The 24248-nt window shown below is 54.0% G+C and overlaps 1 protein-coding gene across 2 annotated transcripts in view; it reads left to right on the top strand.

The window, feature by feature from the left end:
* The first annotated feature begins 14178 nt into the window (after nt 1–14178).
* The window catches only part of CCDC9B (coiled-coil domain containing 9B), a 47188-nt gene continuing 37118 nt past the window's right edge, over nt 14179–24248 (top strand). Inside the window, exons 1-5 of one of the 2 annotated variants that reach the window (XM_065683821.1) lie at nt 14179–14400; nt 18936–19049; nt 20584–20688; nt 21417–21479; nt 21870–22034. In XM_065683821.1, coding sequence (XP_065539893.1) covers nt 14380–14400; nt 18936–19049; nt 20584–20688; nt 21417–21479; nt 21870–22034 — 468 coding nt within the window. In that variant the 5' untranslated portion in view covers nt 14179–14379. The remainder of the gene's footprint in view (nt 14401–18935; nt 19050–20583; nt 20689–21416; nt 21480–21869; nt 22035–24248) is intronic. The other variant, XM_065683822.1, reaches the window with a different exon arrangement.

A 24248-nucleotide genomic window follows, 5' to 3' on the forward strand; every position in this document is an offset into this window, starting at 1 on the left:
CAGGGCAAATCCCAAGGCTCTTTTCAGTGGCTGAAGCGACTGACAGGCAGCAGCAGGACTGTGTACACACCACATGGTTATCCCAGCTGAGGCATTCCCACCAGCCGGAGCAGCCATGCTCAGTGATGCTCCAAACCAAGCCCCTGCCCTTCTGCCAGACACCGGCTCTGCTGCTTCCCTGCTCTGCTGTGTGTGTCTGGTCTGTGAGCAGCCAGTGCCAGCACGGAGAAAGAGCCAGCAGGTCCTGCAGTCCTCTGGCAGCCGACACCAACAGATTGCTGCAAGTATGGCTATGTTCATGCCGTGCTGTCCACATCCGAGGAGAAGGTTGGCATGGAGCTGCTGCTAGACCTGTGCCTGGACCTGCTGCTGGGGCTCACACCCGCCTGCAGGCAGTGCCTTTCATAGAGTCATAGAATCAGAATCATACCCAGCTCCTCATCCCTCTTGTGCTGTTCCCCAGAGCTGGATGCAGGTCTGCAGGGGGGTCTCCCCAGAGCGCAGCAGAGGGGCAGATCTCCCTTCCTATGCTCCAGACAGGGGTATTTCAATGCCAGGCTTTCCTGTGCTCTCAGACGTTTGGGTACAGCACATTTTGCACAACCGATCTTGCAATGTGGGTCTCAGGTGAGCTGCAGGAGCCTGCGAAACGAATGGCTGCTTTCTCAGTGTTTGCTCTCATACGAGGGCTCAGCCAAGTCCTGCAGGACCACCCTGTGCAGGCTGTTTGCAGCATTTCCAGCTATGACTTTCAAACCTCTCTGAAGCTAAAGCAGGCGTTGGAACAGGCACAGGTAATGGAGGTGTTTTGGTACAGCCCAAAGTCTTCTCTGGCCTTCCCCAGGCTGAGAATTCATGTCCCAGATTCTCCTAAGAAGAATTTTTATTGCAGAGGATGAATCCGTGTGGGATACGTGAGGATGCTCTGAGGGAAGGGCTCACTCTCAGCCACACTGGGCAACGGTGTGAACATATGGGCTGCTTAGAGCAAACTGTGTTTGCTCTCGTGCTCCCAGCACGAGGCAGTGCAGAACATGCTACAAGACAGCTACAGTCAGATTTTCCCTGCCAAGATAGTGCTGGATTGGGTCTCCATGGGTCTGCTGCCCCTTCAAACACACACCAAACTCATCACATCTCTTATTGCTTCAGTTTGTAGTGTGCTGGTGCCCAGAACCTCAACTGCCATATGCCTGGGACCTTCCTAGCCCATGGTGGTGTGTCAGCAGCTACCCCAAGGTTCCAGTACTGCAGGAGTCACCCTGAGGAGCAGAGAAGGGCCCTGCATGGACCTGTCCTCCCTGTGCTGGTGTGGGCCAGCTCCAGCACACACAGAAATAGTAACTGGCCATTCCAATGGCCCTGGGAGCCTGATTCCTCTGTCCCTTTGAAATCATGTGTCTTACACTGATGCCTGCATTGGGGAGGATGCTTCCTATGGACTCTGCAAATCCTGGAAGGTGACAGCTCCTCCAAGGCCACCCCAGGACAGAGTGGTCACTAATGGCTTGAAATAGACACTAAATCTGCTTTTCCAGTAGTTACTTTTCTAAAGATTCACAGCATCAGTGCCCCTACAAGCCTGGATCAGTTCATCTGACTCATGTAAATGGAGTTGAAAGGAGGAAAGTGATGGGTGCACAGACCAGGAGCTCTAAAAGGGAAACTTTTATTGCATCCAGAGCTTTCTCCACAGGCACCAGAACCCAGGGGTTTGGCCTAAGCGTCAGCCTAGGTGTAAGTGACTGTTCAGATGAACAGGTCTGTCTCAGGTCTTGGCATCTGGAGCCAAGATCTAAGGCAGAAGCTCTTCCCTGGGAGGGTGCTGAGGCGCTGGCACAGGGTGCCCAGAGAAGCTGTGGCTGCCCCATCCCTGGCAGTGCTCAAGGCCAGGTTGGACACAGGGGCTTGGAGCAAGCTGCTCCGGTGGAAGGGGTCCCTGCCCATGGCAGGGGTTGGAGCTGGATGAGCTTTGAGGTCCCTTCCAACCCAAACCAGGCTGGGATTCTGGGATTCAATCCATGACTAAAGCACATTTCTGTCTCTAAATTAAGGCCCCTGAAGCTGCAGAAGGGGGGTAGCTCCATTCACCTGTAAAATGAGCTGTGGTCAGTGAAGGTGGATGGGGCTGGGTTTGCTGACACAGCAACTGGACCTGCACTCTGGCAAAGGAAGCAAGTTCACGGGCTGAGGCAGCAGGTTTGCGAAGCAGAAGAGGCCAGGATGCTGCTGTACCCATGGAGATCCTCCAGCACAGGAGGTGCCTGGCGCGCTGTCCCTGGCTCTGAGCACTGAAATGCTCCTGCTGCTTTACTGCTCCAACGAGCAGTGCCAGGCCAGGGTGAACACGGCTGCAGAGCTGGGACACGCTGCACATTGCTTGGAAACCAGCAGCCTGCTGCAGCCCGAGGCAGCCTCTGGGCTCACAGCCCTGACCATGGTGACTCTGAGTCCCCACACCTCATGACATGAATGACTTGAACTGTCCAAACCATCATGGTGGCACCACTGCAAGCAGCCAGCTTTAAGAGAGGTCTTCCCAAGACCCATTCATTGCCTGCAGGAAGGGAGGCAGGGATTCATCTCTACCCACAGAGATCGATCCAGAGCACTGCCTCCAGCCTGCTGACTCACCATCCTGCTTTGCCAGCCACTGTGGAAGAAAACCTTCCTTTGGATGAAGGATGGTCTCAGCTTGAAAGAATTGCCTTGTGAGCACCAAAGCTGTTTGGGAGCCCATTTGCTCATCCTTCCTGCTCACTCTTGGGGTTTTTCTGTAAGGGGATGAAAGCTCAGCATTGGCACAGGACTCTCCTGGAATACCACCGGGATCTGCTCCACCAGTCTTAAACTGGCCAAGCACAGAGAGGTCACAGAGGGGTAATACCCTAGATGGTAGCAGGGACTGGGGATATGTCCTGGGTTCAGCAGCATCAGTCCCTTTTCTCCTTAGTAGATGGTGCAGTGCTGTGGTTTTGACTTTCAGCCCAGGAACAGCACTGATAACACCGATGGTTTTAGTTGCAGCTCAGTAATGCTTACTCTGACCAAGGACTTTCTGAGCCTCATGCTCTGCCAGGGAAGAGGGGAAGCTGGAAGGAAGGAGAGACAGGACACCTGACCCAAACTAACCAAAGAGGTATTCCATAGCACAGCACATCATGCCCACTATATAAACTGGGGGCAGTTACCCAGAAAGGCAAGATCACTGTTCAGGTCAGGCTGGGTACCGGTCAGCAGGTGGTGAGCGGTTGTGTTCTCTTCCCTTGTTATTTCCCTTATTATTGTTGGTGGTAGCAGCAGTGGTTTGTGTTATACCTTCATTACTGAACTGCTCTTAACCCATGGGAGTTACATTCTTTTGATTCTCCTCCCCATCCCTCCGGGGGCGGGGGGTGGTGGGGAAGGGAGGGAGTGAGACAGAGACTGCGTGGTTCTGAGTTACGGCTGGGCTTAAACCACGACAGGATAGCATCAGTTTCTGGCCGATGGTGTGTGCTGATGGGCATAGGCAGCACCCCCACTGCTGCAGGGCAGGGGCAAGAGCCAAGCAGAGTTTGAAGGGAGTCCTGCACCAGCGAAGGAGCAATCCCAAGGCTGGGGGAGCCTGGATGGAGCAGCCCTGAGGGGAAGGACTTGGGGGTGTTGGGTGAGGAGCAGCTCCCCAGGACCCGGCTTCAGTGAGTGCTTGAGCCCAGAACCCCCCCGTGTGCTGGGCTGCACCCCCAGAGTGTGAGCAGCAGCTCAGGGAGGAGATCCTGCCCCTCTGCTGTGTGAAGGGGAGACCCCCCCTGCAGCCCTGCTCCAGCTCTGGGGCAGCAGCACAAGAGGGATGTGGAGCTGTTGGAGTGAGTCCAGAGGAGGCCACGGAGCTGCTGCGAGGGCTGGAGCAGCTCTGCTCTGGAGCCAGGCTGAGAGAGCTGGGCTGGGGCAGCCTGGACAAGAGAAGGCTCCTGAAGGGGAGACCTCAGAGCAGCTCCAGTGCCCAAAGGGGCTGCAGGGAACCTGGAGAGGGGCTTGGGACAAGGGCCTGTAGGGACGGGACAAGGGGAATGGCTTGAACCTGCCCGAGGGGAGACTGAGCTGAGCTCTTAGGCAGAAGCTCTTCCCTGTGAGGGTGCTGAGGCGCTGGCACAGGGTGCCCAGAGAAGCTGTGGCTGCCCCATCCCTGGCAGTGCTCAAGGCCAGGTTGGACACAGGGGCTTGGAGCAAGCTGCTCCAGTGGAAGGGGTCCCTGCCTGTGGCAGGGGTTGGAGCTGGATGGGCTTTAAGGCCCCTTCAAACACAAACCAGGCGGGGATTCTATGATAATGCACTAAATGGAGCAAATGCCCTCTTTTTACACGCTAAGAATAAATGAAGGTGTGGGATTACTTCTCTGGAAGGGGTTGAGTCTTCAGGAAAGCCTGGCTGTGGTGTTAGTCCCTGTCTATACACCCTGTGCCTGTCCCAGAAACAGGAGTCTTCCCATGTGCTGTCAGTCGTGATTCGCAGCACATACAAGGTCTGCTGAAGGTGGAGAAATGCTGTGTGCAAGGTGTGACCCATGTGGTAACACAGGCTTTGGATCTCTCAGCTCCAGATAGGAGCACTGAGCCCAATAGAGACTGTAAGGGAGGAGATGTAGAGCCTATGGAGTGTTTGGAGTAAACCCCAGCACATCCGAGAGACCTGAACTCTCAAAGCGGATAAATATTCCTAACCCTCTTGGTAGGAGATGAGGGAGGAAGCAGGACATGGCCGAGGCTCACCAAGCTACAGATGTACGGTTCTATCTGCTGCATCTCTGCACGCCCTGCTCTGCTCGGATTGAATCTGCTCCCGGCTGGAGGTGGGAAGTTGCTGCTGGAAAGGGAGTGTTGCAGGGCAGGGAGTCTCAGGCACCACGTTTTCATTCCAGAAGGACAGGTTCTAGTGACCATGACAGGAGGAGACCAGGAGGCACCATGTGCTGGTCAGGCCGGGGGACTCAGCTTACAGTGGCACAGCTTTGCACAGAGGGGGATTTTGAGTGATGCTGAGGAGCAGGCAGCAGGAGATGAGCCCATTCCTACTCTCGATGGGTCTGGGCACTGGTTTGGCAACACAAAAAGAGCCACAGCACCAAGATTTTTGAATACAGGTGTTCTCTGAACCAGATTTGCTGGCACAGGGCTCGTCATGTGGGACAAGTCTTTTCCTGCACTGACATTTCCCCAGTGGGGAAAAAAGTCCTATTAAAACTCCTCCAACTCCCTCAAGTGTTGTAGCTGGAGATAGAGCTGCCCTTGGGGACTTCTGTCCCTGCTTTTGCAGTCCGGGTGATGGACCTGAGCAGTCTGGTCAGAGCAGAACAGCCTCCTTGTGGGTTAATGTACCTCTTTTGCAATGAGCAGAGCACCACTGCTGACAGAAGGACCAGCTGATGACAGTGATGTGACAGGGGAATGGCTTGAACCTGCCCGAGGGGAGACTGAGCTGAGCTCTTAGGCACAAGCTCTTCCCTGGGAGGGTGCTGAGGCGCTGGCACAGGGTGCCCAGAGAAGCTGTGGCTGCCCCATCCCTGGCAGTGCTCAAGGCCAGGTTGGACACAGGGGCTTGGAGCAAGCTGCTCCAGTGGAAGGGGTCCCTGCCCGGGGCAGGGGTTGGAGCTGGAGGAGCTTTAAGCTCCCTCCCAACCCAAACCAGTGTGGGATTGTGTAATTCTGTGCTTTACATAGAGCCCTCCTGTGCCACAGACAGAAGAGTTTGCATTCCGGTTTCCACCCCATACTGCACACACTGTGTGATGCTCCCGCTGCAGCTCCAGCATCCCCCCTCAGCCGGGGTCCCTGCAGCCCTGAGCTCATCCCCTTCACTAGCAGCATCACTCGCAGGAGGTGACAAGTGCCGCCAGCCCCGTGGTGCTGGCTGGTGGCTCTGCAGGCTGACACAACCCTGGCGTTGTCACCCTGGGCTAACACAGGAGACAGCTACCAGGAGGCTTGCAGCCTCACCAGCCTCAGTTCTCAGTGGGGAAGGTTGCTCTGGGGAGTAGGTAACTCCCTGCCCTCTTGCTCCAGCCCTGTGAGGAGAGGACTGTGTTCCTCCTCCTGTTGTGGCAAGGCTTATTTAAGGGGTTCCTCCTCTTCTTGTCCTCATTTGGGTGCGTTAAGGTGCTGTTAACAGGTTTAAGGATAAGAGTCCCAGCCTGCAGGAGTCTGTCCACACTGAGGAAAACAAAGCCATATGAATGACCACTGGTGTTAACAGGGAGGTTTTAACATGGGGAGAGCTTTTTATTTACAACCTTCATGTGTCATTCTTCACCTTGGTGAACCTAAGCTTTGCCCCAACACCTTCACAACAGGAATGTTACAGCCTTGCCAAGGATGAGTATAAAAGGCAACCATAAAAGCTCATTGGGAAAAGCTAAAGCTAGCAGGGGTGGCTTCCCTAAGCCAGCTTGGTGGCTCTGCTGGGTTCTGGATTGTTGTGAATGTCATGATCAGAGCTACAGGTGGGAATAGGACCAGGTATGAGGAAGGACTGAAGAACACTGAGCCACAGCCCTAACCCTGGCTGCTGCAGGTAGCACTGACAAGGTCTTTCCCTCTGCCAGGAGAAACTCCTGGCCACAGAGGGCTGGCAGATCCCAGCACAAGATGGAGACATCCCACCCTTGGGGGCTGAGCTGTCAGCCCCATTCCTGATCCTTGTTTTAATTGCTGATCAGAGCTGAGCTGCTCTGAACTTGCCTCCCATAAGCTGCTTAGTGCTGTTGGTACAAGCAATTTCCTCATCCCTCTGAGCCTTCACTGATACAACACGGGCTGATCCCAGCCAGACCCAATCCATGCCCAGGGCCATCACAACCAGAGAACGAACCACAAACCAATCCCTCAGCCTGTACCCAGCTATGAATTTGCCCTTTCTGCTTCAGAACAACAGCCCTCACCCTACTCACGCCACAAATAAGCAGCTTTACAGCTGGATCCCACCAGCCCACATCTGGTCTGGCTCCTGCACGGTCCCCTGCGATGGGAGGAAAACTGGAGTGAGCAGAGCTGGCCATAAGCTGCTGATCCTGCCTGTCCAGACACATCTTCATCCCATGGGACTTGCAGAACCATCGAATCAACCAGGTTGGAAAAGCCCTTCAAGCTCATCCAGTCCAACCATTCCCAGCACTGCCGAGGCCACCCCTAACCCATGGCATTGAGGCCTCGTCTCCACGGTGTGTGAGCACTTGCAGGGCCGGTGCCTGCAGCCCTGCCCTGGGCAGCCTGTTCCAATGCTGAGCACCCTCTGGGGCAGGAATTGTTCCTCAGCTCCATCTAAACCTGCCCTGGTGCAGCTTGAGGCCAGTTCCTATTGTCCTGTCCCTATTCAGCAAGACCCAAGCTCTTCTGTCCCAATGGCATCAGTGGCAGTGAGTCAGTGTCATCCAGGGATGGCCCAGTTGATGTCTTGGAGAGGAAATTGGCTGAAATGGCCCCTTTCAGGAGGATCAGAGCTATGGGGGGTGGTGGTGAAAAGCAGTTGGTTTGGCTCAGGAGGGGGAAGGTTCCATCTCCCAAATTGCTGAGACGTTTCTGCTCTGTTTGGTTACAAACTGAGCTTCAGAAATGCTCAGAATAATGCAGCTGATGCTGCCAGAAAAAGGCATCTTCAGATGCTTGTTCCAACCGTTTCTCAATAAAAAAGGTTTAAATAACAACAGGTCAAAGGCAGGGTGTTGTTTAATCAATTCCTTCTGAAGGAACTGAAGGAAACCCAGTATTCCAGGGAGAGGGGAAATGGAATTCTTCCTTTATACAAAGCCAGTTGTAAACCCTGTATTTTAGCCCGCCCTCATCCCATGTGTTTGGGCTGCACAGTGCTCCCAGCCCTGAGCAACACGCAGGGAGCAGGCAGGAGGCCCAGCAGCGTGCCCACATTCCCAGCGCAGGGCCCACCCAGGAGCTCCATCGGGGCCTCAAACAGATGCCCAGAGAAAAGTAAGAAGAGAACAAGTGTGTGATGGCTCCAAGTGCTTCACAGGGGATTTTGTGAGTGGATGTGATGTGTCCAGGCAGGAAACCTCCCCGGGTGCTCTCTTCTTGGACCTCAGGAAATGGGATCTTAATTTATCATAAGCTGAGCCTCTGGGAGCTTGTGCAAGGGATGAAATAAGGGCAAGTCGGGGCTGTTGAGCCTGGAGAAGAGAAGCTGCATGGAGACCTCAGAGCAGCTTCCAGTGTCTAAAGGGGGCTACAAGGATGCTGCAGAGGGACTCATCAGGGACTGCAGTGACAGAACAAGGGGTGATGGGTTCAAACTGAAACAGGGGAAGTTCAGGTTGGAGATAAAGAAGTCCTTCCCTGTGAGGGTGCTGAGGCGCTGGCACAGGGTGCCCAGAGAAGCTGTGGCTGCCCCATCCCTGGCAGTGCTCAAGGCCAGGTTGGACACAGGGGCTTGGAGCAAGCTGCTCCAGTGGAAGGGGTCCCTGCCCGGGGCAGGGGTTGGAGCTGGAGGAGCTTTGAGGTCCCTTCCAACCCAAACCATTCTATTTTTCTAGGATTCTATGAAATTCTCACCATAGCTGGGAGCAGGACCAGTGTCTCCAGCTGGGTTTTAACTCATGCTCTCAAATCATGATTTCCATCCACTGGAGCATGGGTTATCTGCAATTCCAAGAGCTTCCTGCGTCCTGAGTGGAGCGAGTGTCCACAGGCACCTCAGCCACCTCCACCCTTTCTCTCCACCCAAGTATTCATTAGTGTTGGACTTGTCCTTTAAACCTAATTGCCACTGTGACTCCCCTTTTCATCTCCTCCCTTCTCAGGTGCCTCTGTTCCTCTTGCAGGCTGTCCCTTGCACTTGCGCTCCCACATCAGGTCTACACCTCAAGCTCTGCACAGGAGGAGCTGGTGTCCCTGTGAGCAGAGCCCAACCTGAACCCATGCAGCATCAGTGTGATGCGACACCCATGGAGCCCATGATGAGTCTTCAGTCCAGCTTAGACCCTGGAGCCAAGGTTGGTGTCTGGAGCTTGCTTTTGAGTTCTGCTGGCAAAGAGGAGTGAAAGGCTTTGATAGGTTTGAATGGAGCTTGGTTGGGATGGGAGGTGCTCATGGGACTGAATTTGACGCTTCCTTCTTCTTGCACCAGAGTGGTTGTGTTGCCACTCGAGTAGCCCCAAAGCAGCCATGTGTATAACAATTTGGAGGTTTTGTAGCTCAAAAAGGGCACATGAGTGTGTCAGGAGCCAGCTGGCTCTTGGCATCTTCATTTACAGCTTCTGAGCTCTCAGTTGAGGCTGCTGGGCTGCCCATGTCCTCCTAGATCTGGGCTGAAGCCATGGGCTGGGATGGGAGCCTCCCTTGGTCACTGCTGATGGCAGCTTTCACCCAGGGTAAAGCAGTCACTGGCTGCAGTCCTCCATGCTTTCCCCAAGGAATATGTTTCCATACAGGATGAAAGGAACCTGCCTGACCGGCTGTCCCAGCCACTTTCCACTGCCTGGCTCCCTTCCCAAGGCTGGCTCATGTGTCCTACATCCAAAGGCTGGGCTAATGGGGTCAGCAAACCTGCACTTGGCCCTGCTGTGCTTGTCTCGAGATGGGACAGATCCTCTCCCTGTTCACTCAGTCTCTACTTCAGAGGCCTTATACCAGAGGTACAAGTTTTTCTGGAGCAAAAGATGCCATGAGGTGGTGAGATCATGAGTTATTCAGGGTGGCATTAAACAGGGGTAAGCACAGATTTCACCCACAGGACTTGAGGCAAGAACCTGCAGCATGATGCCCGTGGCAGGGGTTGGAACTGGATGATCTTTAAGGTCCCTTCCAACCCAAACCAGTCGGTGGTTCTCTGGTGTGCAGGAAGGGGGAAAAGAGGAAACAGCCTTGTCCTCTGATGGGAACAGGGCTGCTTTGCATGTCCTGAGAAGCTTCTGTGCTGGTATCATTATGGGAAGTACCAACAACTGATGTTAAGCAGGACCAAGCTGCCCTTACATCCTTTAACAAGCTTTGGTAGTTTTCATTTTAATTGTCCATTGATACATTTAAACCCGACTGTCTCATAGCTCTTTCATCCCTGTGAGTCTCCACCTAAAGCCTGGGTAAGGTTTGTGGCTGCTCCCTCCTCCCAGTCTGGGGAATCTGCTGACCTCTCTCCTGCAGGAAACGCCTCAAATGCTTTTTCACCCTTAGAGCTGGGGGCAGGAGCAGAGCAGGGGTGAGCAAAGAGGAGTTTGCTTATTGCAGGGAACTTTGCTCTGTGGTTGATAGGACGGGAATTCTTTGATACACTGCATATTCCCATCCCTCTGTCCCGCAGCCTGGAGAGGAGCTGCTGGTTCTGCTCTGGAGCCTCAGGCAGCAGCATCTCGGAGCTCATTGCTGCTCACAGCAGTGTTCAGGAGTGCTTCTGAACCTTACCTGCAGTCCTGCTACACGGTAGAGAGTGCGCCTCCCACACCAGGCAGACTTCATGCTCCTGTTTTACAGCGGGCTTTCTGGCAGCCGGGTCCCAGCCTGTCCCAGCGGCTCCCGAGTGCCATCTGCTGCTGCAACAGCGTCATGCAGCAAATGGAGGGAAGCCAAGCTGGAGATGGGTGAAGTGCACTTGGGAAGTGGCAGCATGGAACTGAGAGGCTGTGGAGGAGTTTCATAGAGTGCAAAGGGAAAGGAAGGACGGTTTCCCTTCCTTTCCCTTCCCTTTGGAAAGGCAAAGCGGTTCTTGCTGGTGGAAGGGCTGATGGAGGGATGCCAGGAATGCTTCTTGGGGCAGTCAGGTTTGACTTTGTTGAGGACTCAGATTCTTTCTTTGTAAGAAACAGTCTTGCTGTCAAAACATGGGGTGATGCTTGCTGCAGGCTGCTGGGTGCTGCTCTGCAGCACGGAGGGTGCAGACTCTTGTCAGAGATGGTTCTTTGTGCTGCAACTGAAAGGGAGAGGCTTTGCAGCTCCCAGCTAGAGAAAGGGGCTGTGTCACTGTCAAGAGCACAGAACGGACAGGTCATTGCCCTCATTTCCTGCCTTTGCCTCAGGAAATCTCCACCAAACCTTGCCCCGAGTGGAGAGCAGGGGCTGCAAGCAGCAGGAGGCTGTGCTCAGGGAGCTCAGCGGAGCCCCTGTAGAGCAGCAAAACCCCCTTATGCCCTCTGGATCGCTCCAGCTTCCAGGCTTTCCTGCAGGCAAACTGCTGTCTGCTCCAGGACCTGCTCCTCAGGGGCTGCCAACACTTAGCAAAAGCCGATACATCCCCTTTCCATGAAGAGGAAACCACAGAGCAAACCTGGGGCACCTACATGGGTGCACCCCGTGGCTTCTGTGCTGAGCAGGCTTCAGAGGGGACACCAACCAGTGCACAGCAGCCGGAGCACAGTAAAGAGTCCAGACTCAGGCCATTTAAAGGCCTTCTAGTGATTTTAGAAGAGTAAAGAGATTAACTCCAGAGGTGGTGGACAAATTCCTGAGTGGGTAATTCAGCTGCTTTCTCCTAATGTCCTTCCTGTTCCATCTGTAATAGACAGTGTCTGAAGGACTCAAGTTGCTGCATGCTGGGAGAGAGCTGCCACCAACTGCCCAAGAGAGCACTATTGATGTGCTTCAGCCACCAAGGTGAGGTACTCAAGTGTGTCCTGGGGTCCTGCAGGACCCCTGGCACGTCATCCATCCAGCACACCCTTCTCACTGGAGCAGGAGACCAGGGACCATCCTTGGAGGAGATGGTCCTCTCCTTCTTAAGTGCACACCTCTGGGTCTTGGTGCTCCCTGGTGCCAGGATGATGGTTCTGGAGGATTGTCCTTACTCTGAATTAGGCACACATCCCGTGGGAAGGCAGTGCTCATCTTGTGATTGGCACTGTTTAGAGCAAACCCTCAAGTTGACGACAACCGTGGTGTTATTGCAATCCTTTCTGGCCAGGACACCAGCAATAGGCAAATATATGTGCATGTATATAACCCCATAAATGTCAGCAGGTTCTGCTTTCTGCATCCTGGGAGAGTCCCAAGAGCACAACCAGGTCCCCAAACCAGCCTGGTTTGCCCCAGTGCTGAAGCTGCAGATGCTGTTCCCTTGACTGGGCCCTTTTGCCCCTGGGTTTCTATGTCCTCAGTGCTCACTGAGCATTCATCTTCTCATTGGCCTCAGATGATGATGCAAAAGTAGATGTTTGTCATTTATGCCACTCAGACATGGAAAAGGAGAGCTCAGAAATGTCAGCTCTTTGTGTTGAGGACAGTGGCACAGCTGACACTGCCCTGGAGGGAACTGCACCTCTACTTAGCAAAGGCAAAGGTATTTTGGGGCTCTTCATACCTGCTCATGGCACTGCTGTTGTCCCCACCATTGGTAACAGCAGAGACCTTGGATGCTATGGCTGTGAGGTCTGTAGGAACTCCTTGCAGCATTTAGCACTTGACATCTTGGGCATGACATAGTCCTTTAGCTACAGATCCATGGGGAGCACAATGGACCCCCTGCACATGGGGTTTACCCTGCACTGCACGAGGAACCTGGCCTTGGTATTTGGGATAATGGTGTGGGTGTCTGTTTTAACTGGGACTGGGTGTTAGCAGCGTGTGCAGGGATGCAATCCCCGGGATGAGGCCACCAGGATAATGCCTCATCACTGGAAAAAGCCTTTCCCTGGACACTGACTCCCTGACTCAGCCCAGCAGCATCTCCCAGAGCTGACCTTCTCCCTGCAGCCACCAGACAGCCAAACTGGGCCATCGCTCCACCCTCGCTAGGGACTATGCCAGCTTGGAAACCCCAAGCAACACCATCCTCCCAGCTCCCTTGTGTTCCCCCGGTGAGGAAAAGCCCCTCATGGCTCTGCACCTCCTGCATAGGCTTCTCCATCCCAAACCTCTTGACAAGCACTTGGGGTCCAGCAAAGCTCTTATGTCTTTTTCCTAGTTTTCCATCCACAGCAGGGTCTTCCATGTCCTTCCTCAGGCCTGAACCCATACGCACTGCCTGGGGGATGGGTTCCATTTCCTCTCATCACTTGAGTAGCTGCTAATTCATATGGGTCAGTCTTTTCCTCTAAGCTCCTTTACTAAGCCACCCTTCCAGCTCCTTTAGCTCTGAGGTCCCATAGCCAGAGCTATGCACAGGGGAGGGACCAGATCCAGAGCTCTTCAAAGGCTTTTGAGGGCTTCCTTTGAACCGTGTTGGGTTTCAGGTTGAACATCATGGATTTTGTGAGCAGCTGACCTGCTCAAAGCTCTTAGAGGGGACAGGTACCACCAGTGGGCCTGCTCCTTTGGTCTTCCCATAACAAACACAGCAGGGCCCTCATTAAGGTTGGGATGCGCATCAGTCCTTGGGCAACAATATTCCCCTGTGCGCTTCCACCTCCTGGTTGCGTGTTGCTTGGGTCCTTTGGAAGCTGAAGAAAGGGGCAGCCAGACTGCACTGAGGGGGGGGACGGGACATGGGGCACAGCCAGGACATGGTGCTGAGATGCGGGTTTGAGTGTGGCAACCCAAGAGGCAGCAGATGAATCCTAGAATCCCAGTGTGGTTTGTGTTGGAAGGGACTTCAAAGCTCCTCCAGCTCCAACCCCTGCCACGGGCAGGGACCCCTTCCACTGGAGCAGCTTGCTCCAAGCCCCTGTGTCCAACCTGGCCTTGAGCACTGCCAGGGATGGGGCAGCCACAGCATCATGTATCTAATATTCTATGTATTATATAAACGTTGCCTGCTCTCCCGAAGCCCCATCTTTGTTACTTTGCTGGAGGTCATCCTGGCAGCTTTCAGATGGGGACTCACAGGTGGACTCTCTCCTTTGACCACACGCTTCACGGTGCGGGCTGGCAATGCCCACCCAGAGCACGGCTTCTGCTCCCTCCCTGCAGGAAAGGCACGTTTGGAAAGCAGGGAAATCATCCCCAATGAATACTGCAATTAAGCAGAAAAAGGCAAACCCAGCTCTTGTTTCCCCAGGAAGGCTCCCGCACATCCTCACACCCAGGAGCCATTCAGGACCCCAGATATTATCCCTATCCCCCGCCAGGCGTGCAACTGGCCATGCATAACAAATACCCCGAGCCCATGAATGGCCACCGAGTGAAGTCAAGCTGTTTGCCTGCTCCCTTTTTCATTGTCCTCCCAGCTTTTCCCACTTTGAACCGGGGCTTGTGGCATCAGGAAGTTAAAAGGAGCCAGGAGGGGGGGGGAAAAAGGGGGTGTGTTTCTTTTAAAAAGAGAGTGAGGTTGGAGCGGAGGACACAGGCACTCCAGACCCTGTCTGTGCTTGGTATATTAGGCAGCCAGTGCTCTTGGCTGGCAGCCCAGACAGGCTTTTGTAATCAAAACATGATCTTGTGTGCTGTGCAACCAGTGCGGAGAAAGGCCGGCTGATGGCTCTCCCCTTCTAGCTCTGCGCTGGAATCCGCCGCGCTCCCTCCGCCGCCGATGGCCACCATGCACCGAGCCGTGAGTGCTGCCTCCGGGGGCCCGGGAGGGCCGCGGGGCGCTGGGGGCCCTCTCCGCCCCGGGACGCGCTGTGCCTGCCCTCGGGGTTGGAGGGGGGGGCCCTGCCTCTGGCTGCGCCTTTGTTGTTTCCCTGCTCGCTGGCTGCCGGCCGGCCCCGGGAGCAGCGCGGCCGGGCGGCCCCGCTGGTGCTGGGGGGGGATCTGCGGTGCTGAGCCTTGCGTGTCCATGGCGGGGGCCGCAGGACACGGTGGGAGGCCGGGGTCGGTGTCAAACGCGCGCCGCGGCGGAGCTGGATGTTGCCTGTCCTGGCAGAGCTCGCCGCAGCAGCTGTCAAGCCAGAGGGTATCTCTTAAAGAGAGCGGATGCGTTTGCTTACGCAGAGGAGCTTTAGCGACGGGCCCAGCTCCTCTCTCCTCTTCCCTGCCTCCTCCTGCTGCCTTTCTCGCTTTCCCAACCCTGCTGCCTCCGAGAAGCAGGAGATGGGAGAAGTGTGTGGGGAAAACCCAGAGCCGGGCTGGAGCGAGGCGTCCTCCAGCCCCCCCGAGCTGCGCTGTGAGTGTGTGTGTGTGCACTGCCCGTGAGAGGGGCATGACAGGACGAGATGGCGTCAGTTCATCGAAGCACGAGGCCCTCTCTCTCCGTTTCTCCTTTTGTGACAGTTGTAGGTGCAGTAGAAAGAGGCCTCTCGTTCTGTGCCTTCTCTTTGCAATCAGGAGGCATCCGGCTCGGCTGCTTTCAAAGCCATCGTACGCTTGTGCTGCCAAAGCCATTTATAACCCTCCTGTCGCTGGGGCATACGGGCACCTTGGCTCCCCGGAAGAGCTTTGCTCTGGGGAGGGCACAGTGTGGCCACTTTTCACCCCGAGCATCAGCTTCAGCCTGGGCTGGGGTAGCGGGTTGGTTCCAGAAGCAGAGGACAGGGCACGTCCCCTGTTATCAGCTGGTTCAGAGCAGTGGCAGCGGGTGAGCAAACGCTGACTTGGCTGAAGCATACAATGGGTGATCCCCTGGGACCTGCTACATGGTGCTGCTGCAGGCAGAGCGGCTGCTTCTAGCCCTGGGTGTATGGGAAGGGACCATCCCTTGTCCACAGCTCCCAGTGTTTGCTGAAGCAGATCATACACAGAGAAATGCCTCAATGTCTTCATTAGTAAAGGGGAGGAGAAGTGCTGAATAGCAGCGAAACTTCCCTTCCCGTGACTGGTTTCCAGCTGGAAATGGAAGGACCCCCCCCCCCCCCCCCCCCGCACGAGCTGTGTTGCAGCGTAGACAAAACGCTGACAAATGTGCAGCCCTGTGTGTTGGGAACAGCCTGACAGGTCTGTTCCGTCGTTTGCCTTTGGAAAGAGCAGAGCACGAATACAATCTCTGCAGGAACTGTTAAATCCCTCCTGAGCCCGCAGCCCTGTCGGTGTGCCTTCAAAGGAATCTGAAGATGAAAGGGGTGTGTTTGAGGCCGTGCACCACTTTGATCCCACCCTCAAGCAGGCAACACCCCAGCACTGAGCAAACAGCAAACCTGCCAATTCAGTGCTCGCAGAATAGCTTCTGTTCAGGTGAACACTGAATTCGGCTTTAATCAGCCTTGCAAAGAGGCCATGGAAGTGTATCCACCCTCGTGCACACCCCACTCACTTGTCCTCTACCCCAGGGGTTGATGGCAATGGAAAGGTGCGTTTCCTGCTCCCACAGCCCTTGACAAAATCCCATTGTCCAGCAGGAGAATGTGTGCTGGTTTTGATGTCCCTCATGTCCCACCGGAGCACAAATGCCTGTGTCCTGCAGAACAGCTCTCAGCAAGGGTTATGATTAAATGCCCCTTGCTGGGGACACCAGGGAAGATGAGCTTGTATAGATCTGAGTGCTGCTTCAGCAGACTGGTTCCTCTGCCTTTCCCCTCTCTGACTTCTCACTTCCTCTGTGATGCTGTCCCATTTGCAACCTTCAGGCCCTTTTCTCCAAAGAACATGACCTAGGCAGACTTCTCCCCCATCTGTGGCCTTATTTTGTGCAGGTGAAGCTCAGATCACAGCTGATGTTGTTTAGCTTTGGGTTTTTTTTTAATGTAAAGCCCTGGAAATGGGCCTGCCCCATCCCTGGCAGTGCTCAAGGCCAGGGTGGACACAGGGGCTTGGAGCAAGCTGCTCCAGTGGAAGGGGTCCCTGCCCCATGGCAGGGCTTGGAGCTGGAGGAGCTTTGTGGTCCCTTCCAACCCAAACCAGTGTGGGATTCTATGAAGGGCAGACCCATCATTGCAGGGATGTGCTGTGATTCAGCAGCTGGATCCCTTCCTTTGAAGGGATCTATCCCATTCACACAAGGGGACAGTCTGCAGCCCTGGTTCCCAGGAGCCTGTGATGCTTTGGGAAGAGCAGTGATGCCAACTCCAATGAATTCCCACACATTCCCTGGAATTAGTTTCTGAAGGGCAGCTGGTCAGACATAGCCACATTCTTCCTTGGTGTCCATCTCTCAGCTGAGCACCTCCCCATGTTAAGGAAGTGATTCCTGCAGCTCATCTAAATCTTGAGCAGGATGTCCCCATGCTGGCAAAATGCTACATGACACAAAAGTAACTGAAGGTTGGTCCCCAACCCCTTAATTCTACCTTGCTTGATGCATTGGCACAGTGAACACACACATCTTGAGGGGGCTGGAACCCCTGTACCTCAGTGGATAGAGCTCACAAAGGTAACTGGGAACACAGAGCACAGTCAAAGCTTTTCTCTCCCCCTGGGCTACAGCCTCTGTGGTTTCACTCTCTGCCTTAAAGCCTTGAGCTTCTCACTGCATGTGTGATCTGGTTAAGAAGGGCTGGGTTTGACAGTGCCCCTCCATCCCATCCTCTGGACCTCTGCTGCTCCAGTTTTCCCTCTGGTGACCCAATTAGGACTAAGCAAAAGGTAACTGAGGTCTCCAGGAGAAACCCTCCCTTCCTAGGAGAAGGGCTTTGTGAGCCCCTGAACTACTGCCTGAGGCTGGCTCCTGGCTTACCCAGTGCACGGCGGTGTCAGACCAGATCCCATGTTCCCAGGTGCCACTGTTGGCTCCTGCCAGATCCGTCCCTAAGGAGGTCACAGATGCTATGTTATGATTAATGAAGGAAAACCCCCTCCTGCCTGTGCAGAAGCTCTTCCCAGCATTGAATGCATTGGATTCAATAGATGGATGGAAGATGCTGCAGGGATTTAGCCCTCGGGATGGGCACAGCAGGAGCAGAAGCGCTCACTCACAGGGGTGTGGTGGGGATTTGCTCCTGTGGAAGCAGGGAAACCAACAATTCTCTTGAGGGTCTTGGTGGTTTTATGAGGAATTTGATGGGAAGCCAACAGGGATGGACATAAAACATGCCTTGCCAATGCATCGCCAGCACAGCTTGCCCCTGGGCAGGTCCCTCTCCCTGCCCATGCGTTGTGGCTGGGGTGAGGTGTCCTGGAGCAGGGTCTGGTACCAGCCCAAGGGACCTCGAGAGCTCCAGGGTGAGGATAGGGCTGGGATGTGCAGTGCCACAGGGGAGGCAATGCTGACCCCAGAGGATGTTAGGGCACACAAACATCTTCACCACCTCTTGGGACCATCAGTATGCCTCTCTACCACACGCTGGCTGTTTCCACTTCATAGGGAGACAACCTGCAGGAGCAGCATCCAGTCGTAGGCAGATGGATGATGCTTTCATTCCATTTGCATCTTGATTCCTCCAGACTTCCCTGGCTCTGTGGGCAATATGCATTGCGCACAGCAGCTGGATTTGCTGCAGTGCTCCTGCAGATGCACTGCTCAGCACCCAGTGGTGACGGCAGCAGATGGGGGTAACCTGTTGGTGGTCACGGTTGAGATGCTAGCAAAGCAGCCTGCTCAGATTTGGGGTTCCTTTCCTCCCCTCCTCAGTCTCACTTCATCTTACCCAGCTCTCTGTGAGTGAAGGAGAGGGAACATGAGCTCTCTGCCTCATGCAGATGCCATGCTGATAAGGCCAGCACAAACCCACTGTTTAAAAATAAACCTGTAGTGCCTTGGAGAGCTCAGTCTCGCCTCTTGCTCCTCATGCAAGCATCAGGCAGAGTCTGGATGGCGTGGATCAGCTGCTGCAGTGAGTCTGTCCTCATCAGCATTAATTGTCACTAGACACTGCTGTCACTGGAATTGAAAAGCTCCAATTTGTTGTTCCTTGTGGTCACCAAGGTGCTGGCTGAATGTAAATGTGATACTGATGTGCCTGAGAGCACCTGAACCAGCAGCAGGGAGAGGTGGTGTTACTGCATGCAGCCAAGCAGTGTGTTAACTCTGGAGCCTACTGCCAGCCATCAAAGAGGGACATCAGTTTCTTGCCCTAAGTACCTCAGTGCTGAACAAAAGAAAAGGTCAGTTCTGTCAGGAAAAGGTCTATTTGCAACATACATATTCTTTCTAATGGAGGACCAAGGGGGGAAATGATGGGGAAAGACTCTTTCGCTGCCCACCCTGTACAAAGAAAAGGAGCAGGTTTCACGCCATAGCTGTGATGACTGAGAAGAGCTCTCCTGCTCCTGTTGCAGGATGCAGCTATGGAGGATGCAGTGCTCAGGAAGAAAGAGCAGAAAGATGTGGAGCTCGACAAGAAGATCTTGGCCCTGCGGAAGAAGAACGAAGCGCTCATACGAAGGTACCAGGTGAGTCTGCAGGCTCTGGCCTCCCCCAGCTCTGTTTTGGAGTCCCCAGCTCACAGAGTGGAGGAAATGGTGAGCACTGTTGGGGCGACTGTTCAATAGATGACACTTTTACATGCGAAGGCCTTTGGAGCGGGTGGGCAGAGCTCTGTTAGCCACTGCTCTGGAACTGCATTGGAGCAGGCCCACCAATGCGTGCCTTGCTGCTACAGCACCTCCTTTCACCCTCCCGTCTTCCTCTGTCTGCACCACACTTCCCAGCCATTCATCTCCCGTTCCCCTGACTTTTCCACATCTATCCTTCCCAGTGTCTCATGTTTATCCTCTTGGATGCATAGGAGATTGCACCCCCAATATATTTGATGGGTTTATCTTCCCTGCCAGGGCAGTAGTATGGGTTGAAGCTCTTCCCTGGCTGTTTCTGTGGAGCACAGAGATCTCCAAAAGAGATTCCATGAAAAAGAGGGAAGTTGAAGGCATATCAAGGCTTTAGCAGCCTGCTGGTTACTGCACCTTTACGCTAGATTAGCAGGAAGTACTCCAGCTACAGCCCCTGGTTTCTGATCCTGCCTGATCCCTAAGCCTAACTCTTGGCCAAGGCGTGCAGGAGATATCCAGCCTGGCTTTTATGAGCTGGTTTGGGTGACACTGCTAACCCAGAGTTCCCTCTGGATTTGTTTAATGTCTGCATATGTCGGTACAGAGTAGGACAGCCTGAGGATGCTCCTGGCAGAAGGATTCCCCTTGGCTTGTCTAGGATGTTCTCCTGCCTGTGCCCAAGGCCACTTGGCATGAGGGGCTCTTCAGCACTTGCTGGCTGGGTGGGCAGCCTGGAGTCTGGCAAAGAACCCCAAACCCCTGAGCACACTTTGTGTGTTGGAGCCATGGCTGAGACTGAGTGGGGCTGGGGCTGGGTCTTGCTTAGGGGGCATTTCCCTTGATACCATAGGAGCCATTTTGGACCTTCCCTGGTGGCAGCAAAAACTGGTACATAGTGGAAGGCTCTGGTTGAATGTCACAAGCAGCTGGGGGAGAGGAACTCTCACTCCTGTATGAAATACTGCCACTAGCACTTGGCTACTAGAAGAGGCTGCTGCATAGATGGCCAGATCTCAGCCACCTTCCCATGGCCACAGATGATGCTCTGGCCCCACACTGGTCTAAGGACCATGGCTTCTGTGCACATCCTCCCTTTCTGCAGGCCTGGTGAGGCTTCCACAGATCCTGTTCCCAATCTGTCCTGAATACCACAGTGATCATCCTCTCTGTGTGTCAGGAAGGGACCCTTGTGCCCTGTGCTGCGACCACAGTGAATGCTCTGAGCCAACAAGAGGTTTACCTGTGGCACAGGACGGGTAAAGCAGGTCATAGCTATCTGTGGCCCCTTCCAAGGGCACATAAATGGGACACAGGTTCATCCACTCCCTTTCAGAGGTGGAGGTGTGGAGCCATTTAGGAGTAATCCTGAGCAGGAAAAGGGACAACACCTGTAGACATGCCGATACAGGCTGAAGATAAGGGTATATGTGTGTTTCAGGAAATAGAAGAGGACAAAAAGCGAGCTGAGCAGGAGGGAATGGCTGTTACCTCCAGGAGACCCAAGCAGGATGGACTCACTATTACCATCACCAAAGCTCACAACGTAAGTGCTGCCTCTGTCACCACGGGCCGGCTCTCACTCCAGCAGTGTTTCTGAAGGAGCCACCACAAAGCTCTGTCAGGCACAGGACATAGCTCCTAGACCCTTGCAGAAGGATGGGAAACCTCTGCAGAGGTGTGTGCTCAGGGTGGTTTTAGCTGATGCACGCAAGCTTCCAGCCATGCCCAGGCACCTGCAGCCAAGCACATGGAATCCACAGGTGAATGAACCAGTGTGTGCACAGGGTCTGGCTGGGTCCCTGGTGTCAGCATCACTGCAGATACATAGAGCATATGAGGTGTATGTGTGTCACTGGAGGCGTCAGGAATGCCTCTAGGAATGCTTGTAGGCTGGGCAAGGTCATGGTCTACTCAAGCTTTGTGGGTGAGCAAAGCAAGCAGCCCTTGGTTGCTTTGGGGCTTCCCACAAGTGGGGCAAAGGCTGTGGGTCACAGGCTTCCTTCCTTCCCAGCTGGGCCAAACCTGTGTCTGACCAGTCCTGTCCACCCCTCCTGGCAGTGTGGGGCTTGGTGAACCAGTAAACCATCCAACACTCCTGCTTTAACCTCCTTTGCCAGAGCTGGAGTGGAGCTCACTGAGGCAGCCCACCCTCCTTCCACACAGCATTCCCGGTTCCTGGATCCAGGCGAGCACAGTGCTTGTGTCTCAGCCATGCCCAGCCCCTGCCTCTCTCCAGAGGTGCACTGTTGCACACATTTTTCTCTCATACAGGACCTGAAAGATGCAATTACCCAGACTGAACACTATGGACAAGATAGCCCAGCCCTCTCGATGGTGAGCAGCACCCTCAGGAGCCATCCCCTTGGCTTCCAAGGCCGTCTCCATCAGGACTTAGGCATTCCCGATCTAACTCAGCTGCAGAAAGAAATGAGGATGACATTTGTTTCCTATGACTCTGGCATTTTAGTTTGAAATGTCAGATTTGTAAGTGCAAAGGATTTTGCAGACCCACTGTAACTGTGGGGTTTGGTGCTTAGCAGACAAGGAGCCCCTTGTTCCCTAAGGAATGTCACGGCACCGCGCCAGGCGCCGGAAGCCTCCTCGGGGCAAGGCTGCCTTGCTGTAGCTGGGCTCCCCATGTGTGTGCAGGTGTGTCTGGGGAAGGGAGTCCCATCACTGAGCCAAGGGTCTGGATTTCCTAATGGAAATGATTCCGCTTTCCAGGATAAAAGGGTGGTGAGTGAGAAATGGGTGAGCCCCTGCACTACGAGCCCTGTGTTCGGCATCGGCAGTGAGGAAGATGAGGAGGAGGAGGAAGCAGATCATATGTTCACCTTCAGGATGGGGAAGAGGATGCAGCTGGCTGTCACCATGGACAACAAAGCCAAGGTGAGCAGGGAACAGGATCCCTCTTATACTGCAGCCTCTTGACTTACAAAGCACCTTTTGTTCTGCCTCTCGATGGAGCTTGCTGCTCAGCATGTCTCCTGGTGTCACATCTCCAAAGGGAATAAACCCTTTCTCTCATTTCTCAGTCCTTCAGCATAGCCTCAGTCTCCGTCTTGAGTTGTCACACACTTCCCTCCCTATATCTGATTCAGGAGTCAGCCTCCAGGCCTTGCTGACTCTCCCCAGTGGCTCCATCCGGCAATGTGTGGCCAGTTCCCTTTCAGAGAGATCAGGCACTCGTTGCCCTCCTGGGCCACCAGTGGGTTGCTGTGCCTGCAAAGGGGATGGAAGGAAGTGGAGCTCAGACAGATTTAGCTGCATTACTATTCACAAGGAAGCAGTGGTAAAACCAGCATCATTTCTCCTGGTTACTGTATTCTAGAAAGTCCTAAATGCAGGAGGAAAACCAGTGACAGGAGTATCTGTGGCAGCTGCCAATGTGATGGGCAGAAAATGCAACCCAATCCTTGCAGACTTCATTAAAACCTATGTGAAAAGGCAAAGGGAATAGAAAATGCTGCTTCATTTCTTAAATCCCAGAACATCCTGGGCACTACCCCGTTCCCTGTGGAATCTGTGCATGTAGGATTAATGATCCAATGGCAGCTTTGGCATGTCAGGACTTCCTCGCCAAGAAGGGTTTGATGAACCTTTGGCAGTTGGTATTGGCAACATATCCCAGGAAGGACGGGCCTGCTTGAGCTTCACACTCTGGTTTTCTTCACTTGGAGTGCATCTCAGGGCCCTGATCCTGTTCTCCCTGCACACAGTGAGTTTAACCACAGGGATAAATAGGAACAAGGAGCAGAAGTGCCATCTTCTTTGGGAAGTGTGGTATCTGCATGTGCAGGTGCAGCTGTATGAGACTCAGGGAAGCCTTGCTGAGACATTGGAGTGGATGAGACCAGCCCCTGTCACAGTAGCACTGGGAAAAGGAAGTGGTGGCAGCAAATGGTGCTCCCGTGGGTCCCCTTTGAGGGCCAGCAACGTGCTCCGTGCACAAAGTGAGGCTGGGTTTGAACTGAAGGCCAAGCCAAAGACATTCCCCAGGGTACTGAAGCAAACCCCACCCTTCCTGCTGCCTGGGGCAGGAGCGCTGGAGCCTTGGCTGTAAACAGGAGGCAGGGAACAATTTCTCCCTCTGAAGCAGCTTGGAAACATGTCTCTGATGCTGTGCCTCCAATGCCTTTTCGTTGCTGTTTCTCTAAGACATAGTTAACTTTTCTTTCCACGAACTAATAGGCCGCGATGATTGTGCCATTATAAAGTCATTATGTGTTACCTTGAAGGAACTGAATCATCCAGGAAATAATGCACCTTTCAGAATGGTTTTTGAGGAGAAAGGGACTGAAGCCTCTCATTTCCTTTGTTCCAGAGAGATTACCAGTAGCAAGAACATCCCCTTCTAATGCCATCTCATTCCAGCACAGCCAAACCACCTCCTGATGCTAGGGGAAACGTTCTGCTTTTCCTAGAACAGAGGGTACACAGAAACCTCCGCATCTTCATCACAGACTGAACTCTGCCAGTGAAATACTCCAAGGTCTCTCATGGCTTTGTAGCTCTGCGTGGGCTTCTCTCTGAAGCAATGACGTGCAGAGTGAGTGCCTCTTGCAGACAGGCTGTGTCCCCTGGAGCTGCTTCCATCATCTTTAGCTCAGGATTCAAGCCCTAGATGGGGATTTGTGGTAGCACAAAGCACTGTGCTGCCTTAACCCCTGTGCCAGTGTTTGTCAGCATGGCCACTTCATAGACCTCTGAGATTTTAACGCTGGCAACACAGACCTCTGTGGAAACTCCCCATGAGTTCCCTGTTACATGGGATATGCGACTTTCTTTGCTTTAAGAGCCTTTCACAGGCATTAGGAGCCCCCCAGGGTCTCTGGGGGTGTTGGTGTAAAGCACAACCCAGCGGCCTCACTTGATGACAGAGGAAAACTGATTTATTGGTGAATGTTCCATAGGCATCAGTCCAGAACCTTTAAATATAGTTCTCAATGTGAATGAGTAGGAGGAGCATGGGGCTGTAATGGGTGAGAGGGAAAAATGAGTGGGATTTTGGACAACATTATATTTGGCATCATGTGGAGCGCAAGCTTATTTGTTGCTGCTGCCCTGTTAAGGCACCAGCGGGTAGATTGCTTGCTCCAGCAT

Source organism: Lathamus discolor, chromosome 6 (genome assembly GCF_037157495.1).
Source record: "Lathamus discolor isolate bLatDis1 chromosome 6, bLatDis1.hap1, whole genome shotgun sequence".
Lineage (NCBI taxonomy): Eukaryota > Metazoa > Chordata > Aves > Psittaciformes > Psittacidae > Lathamus > Lathamus discolor.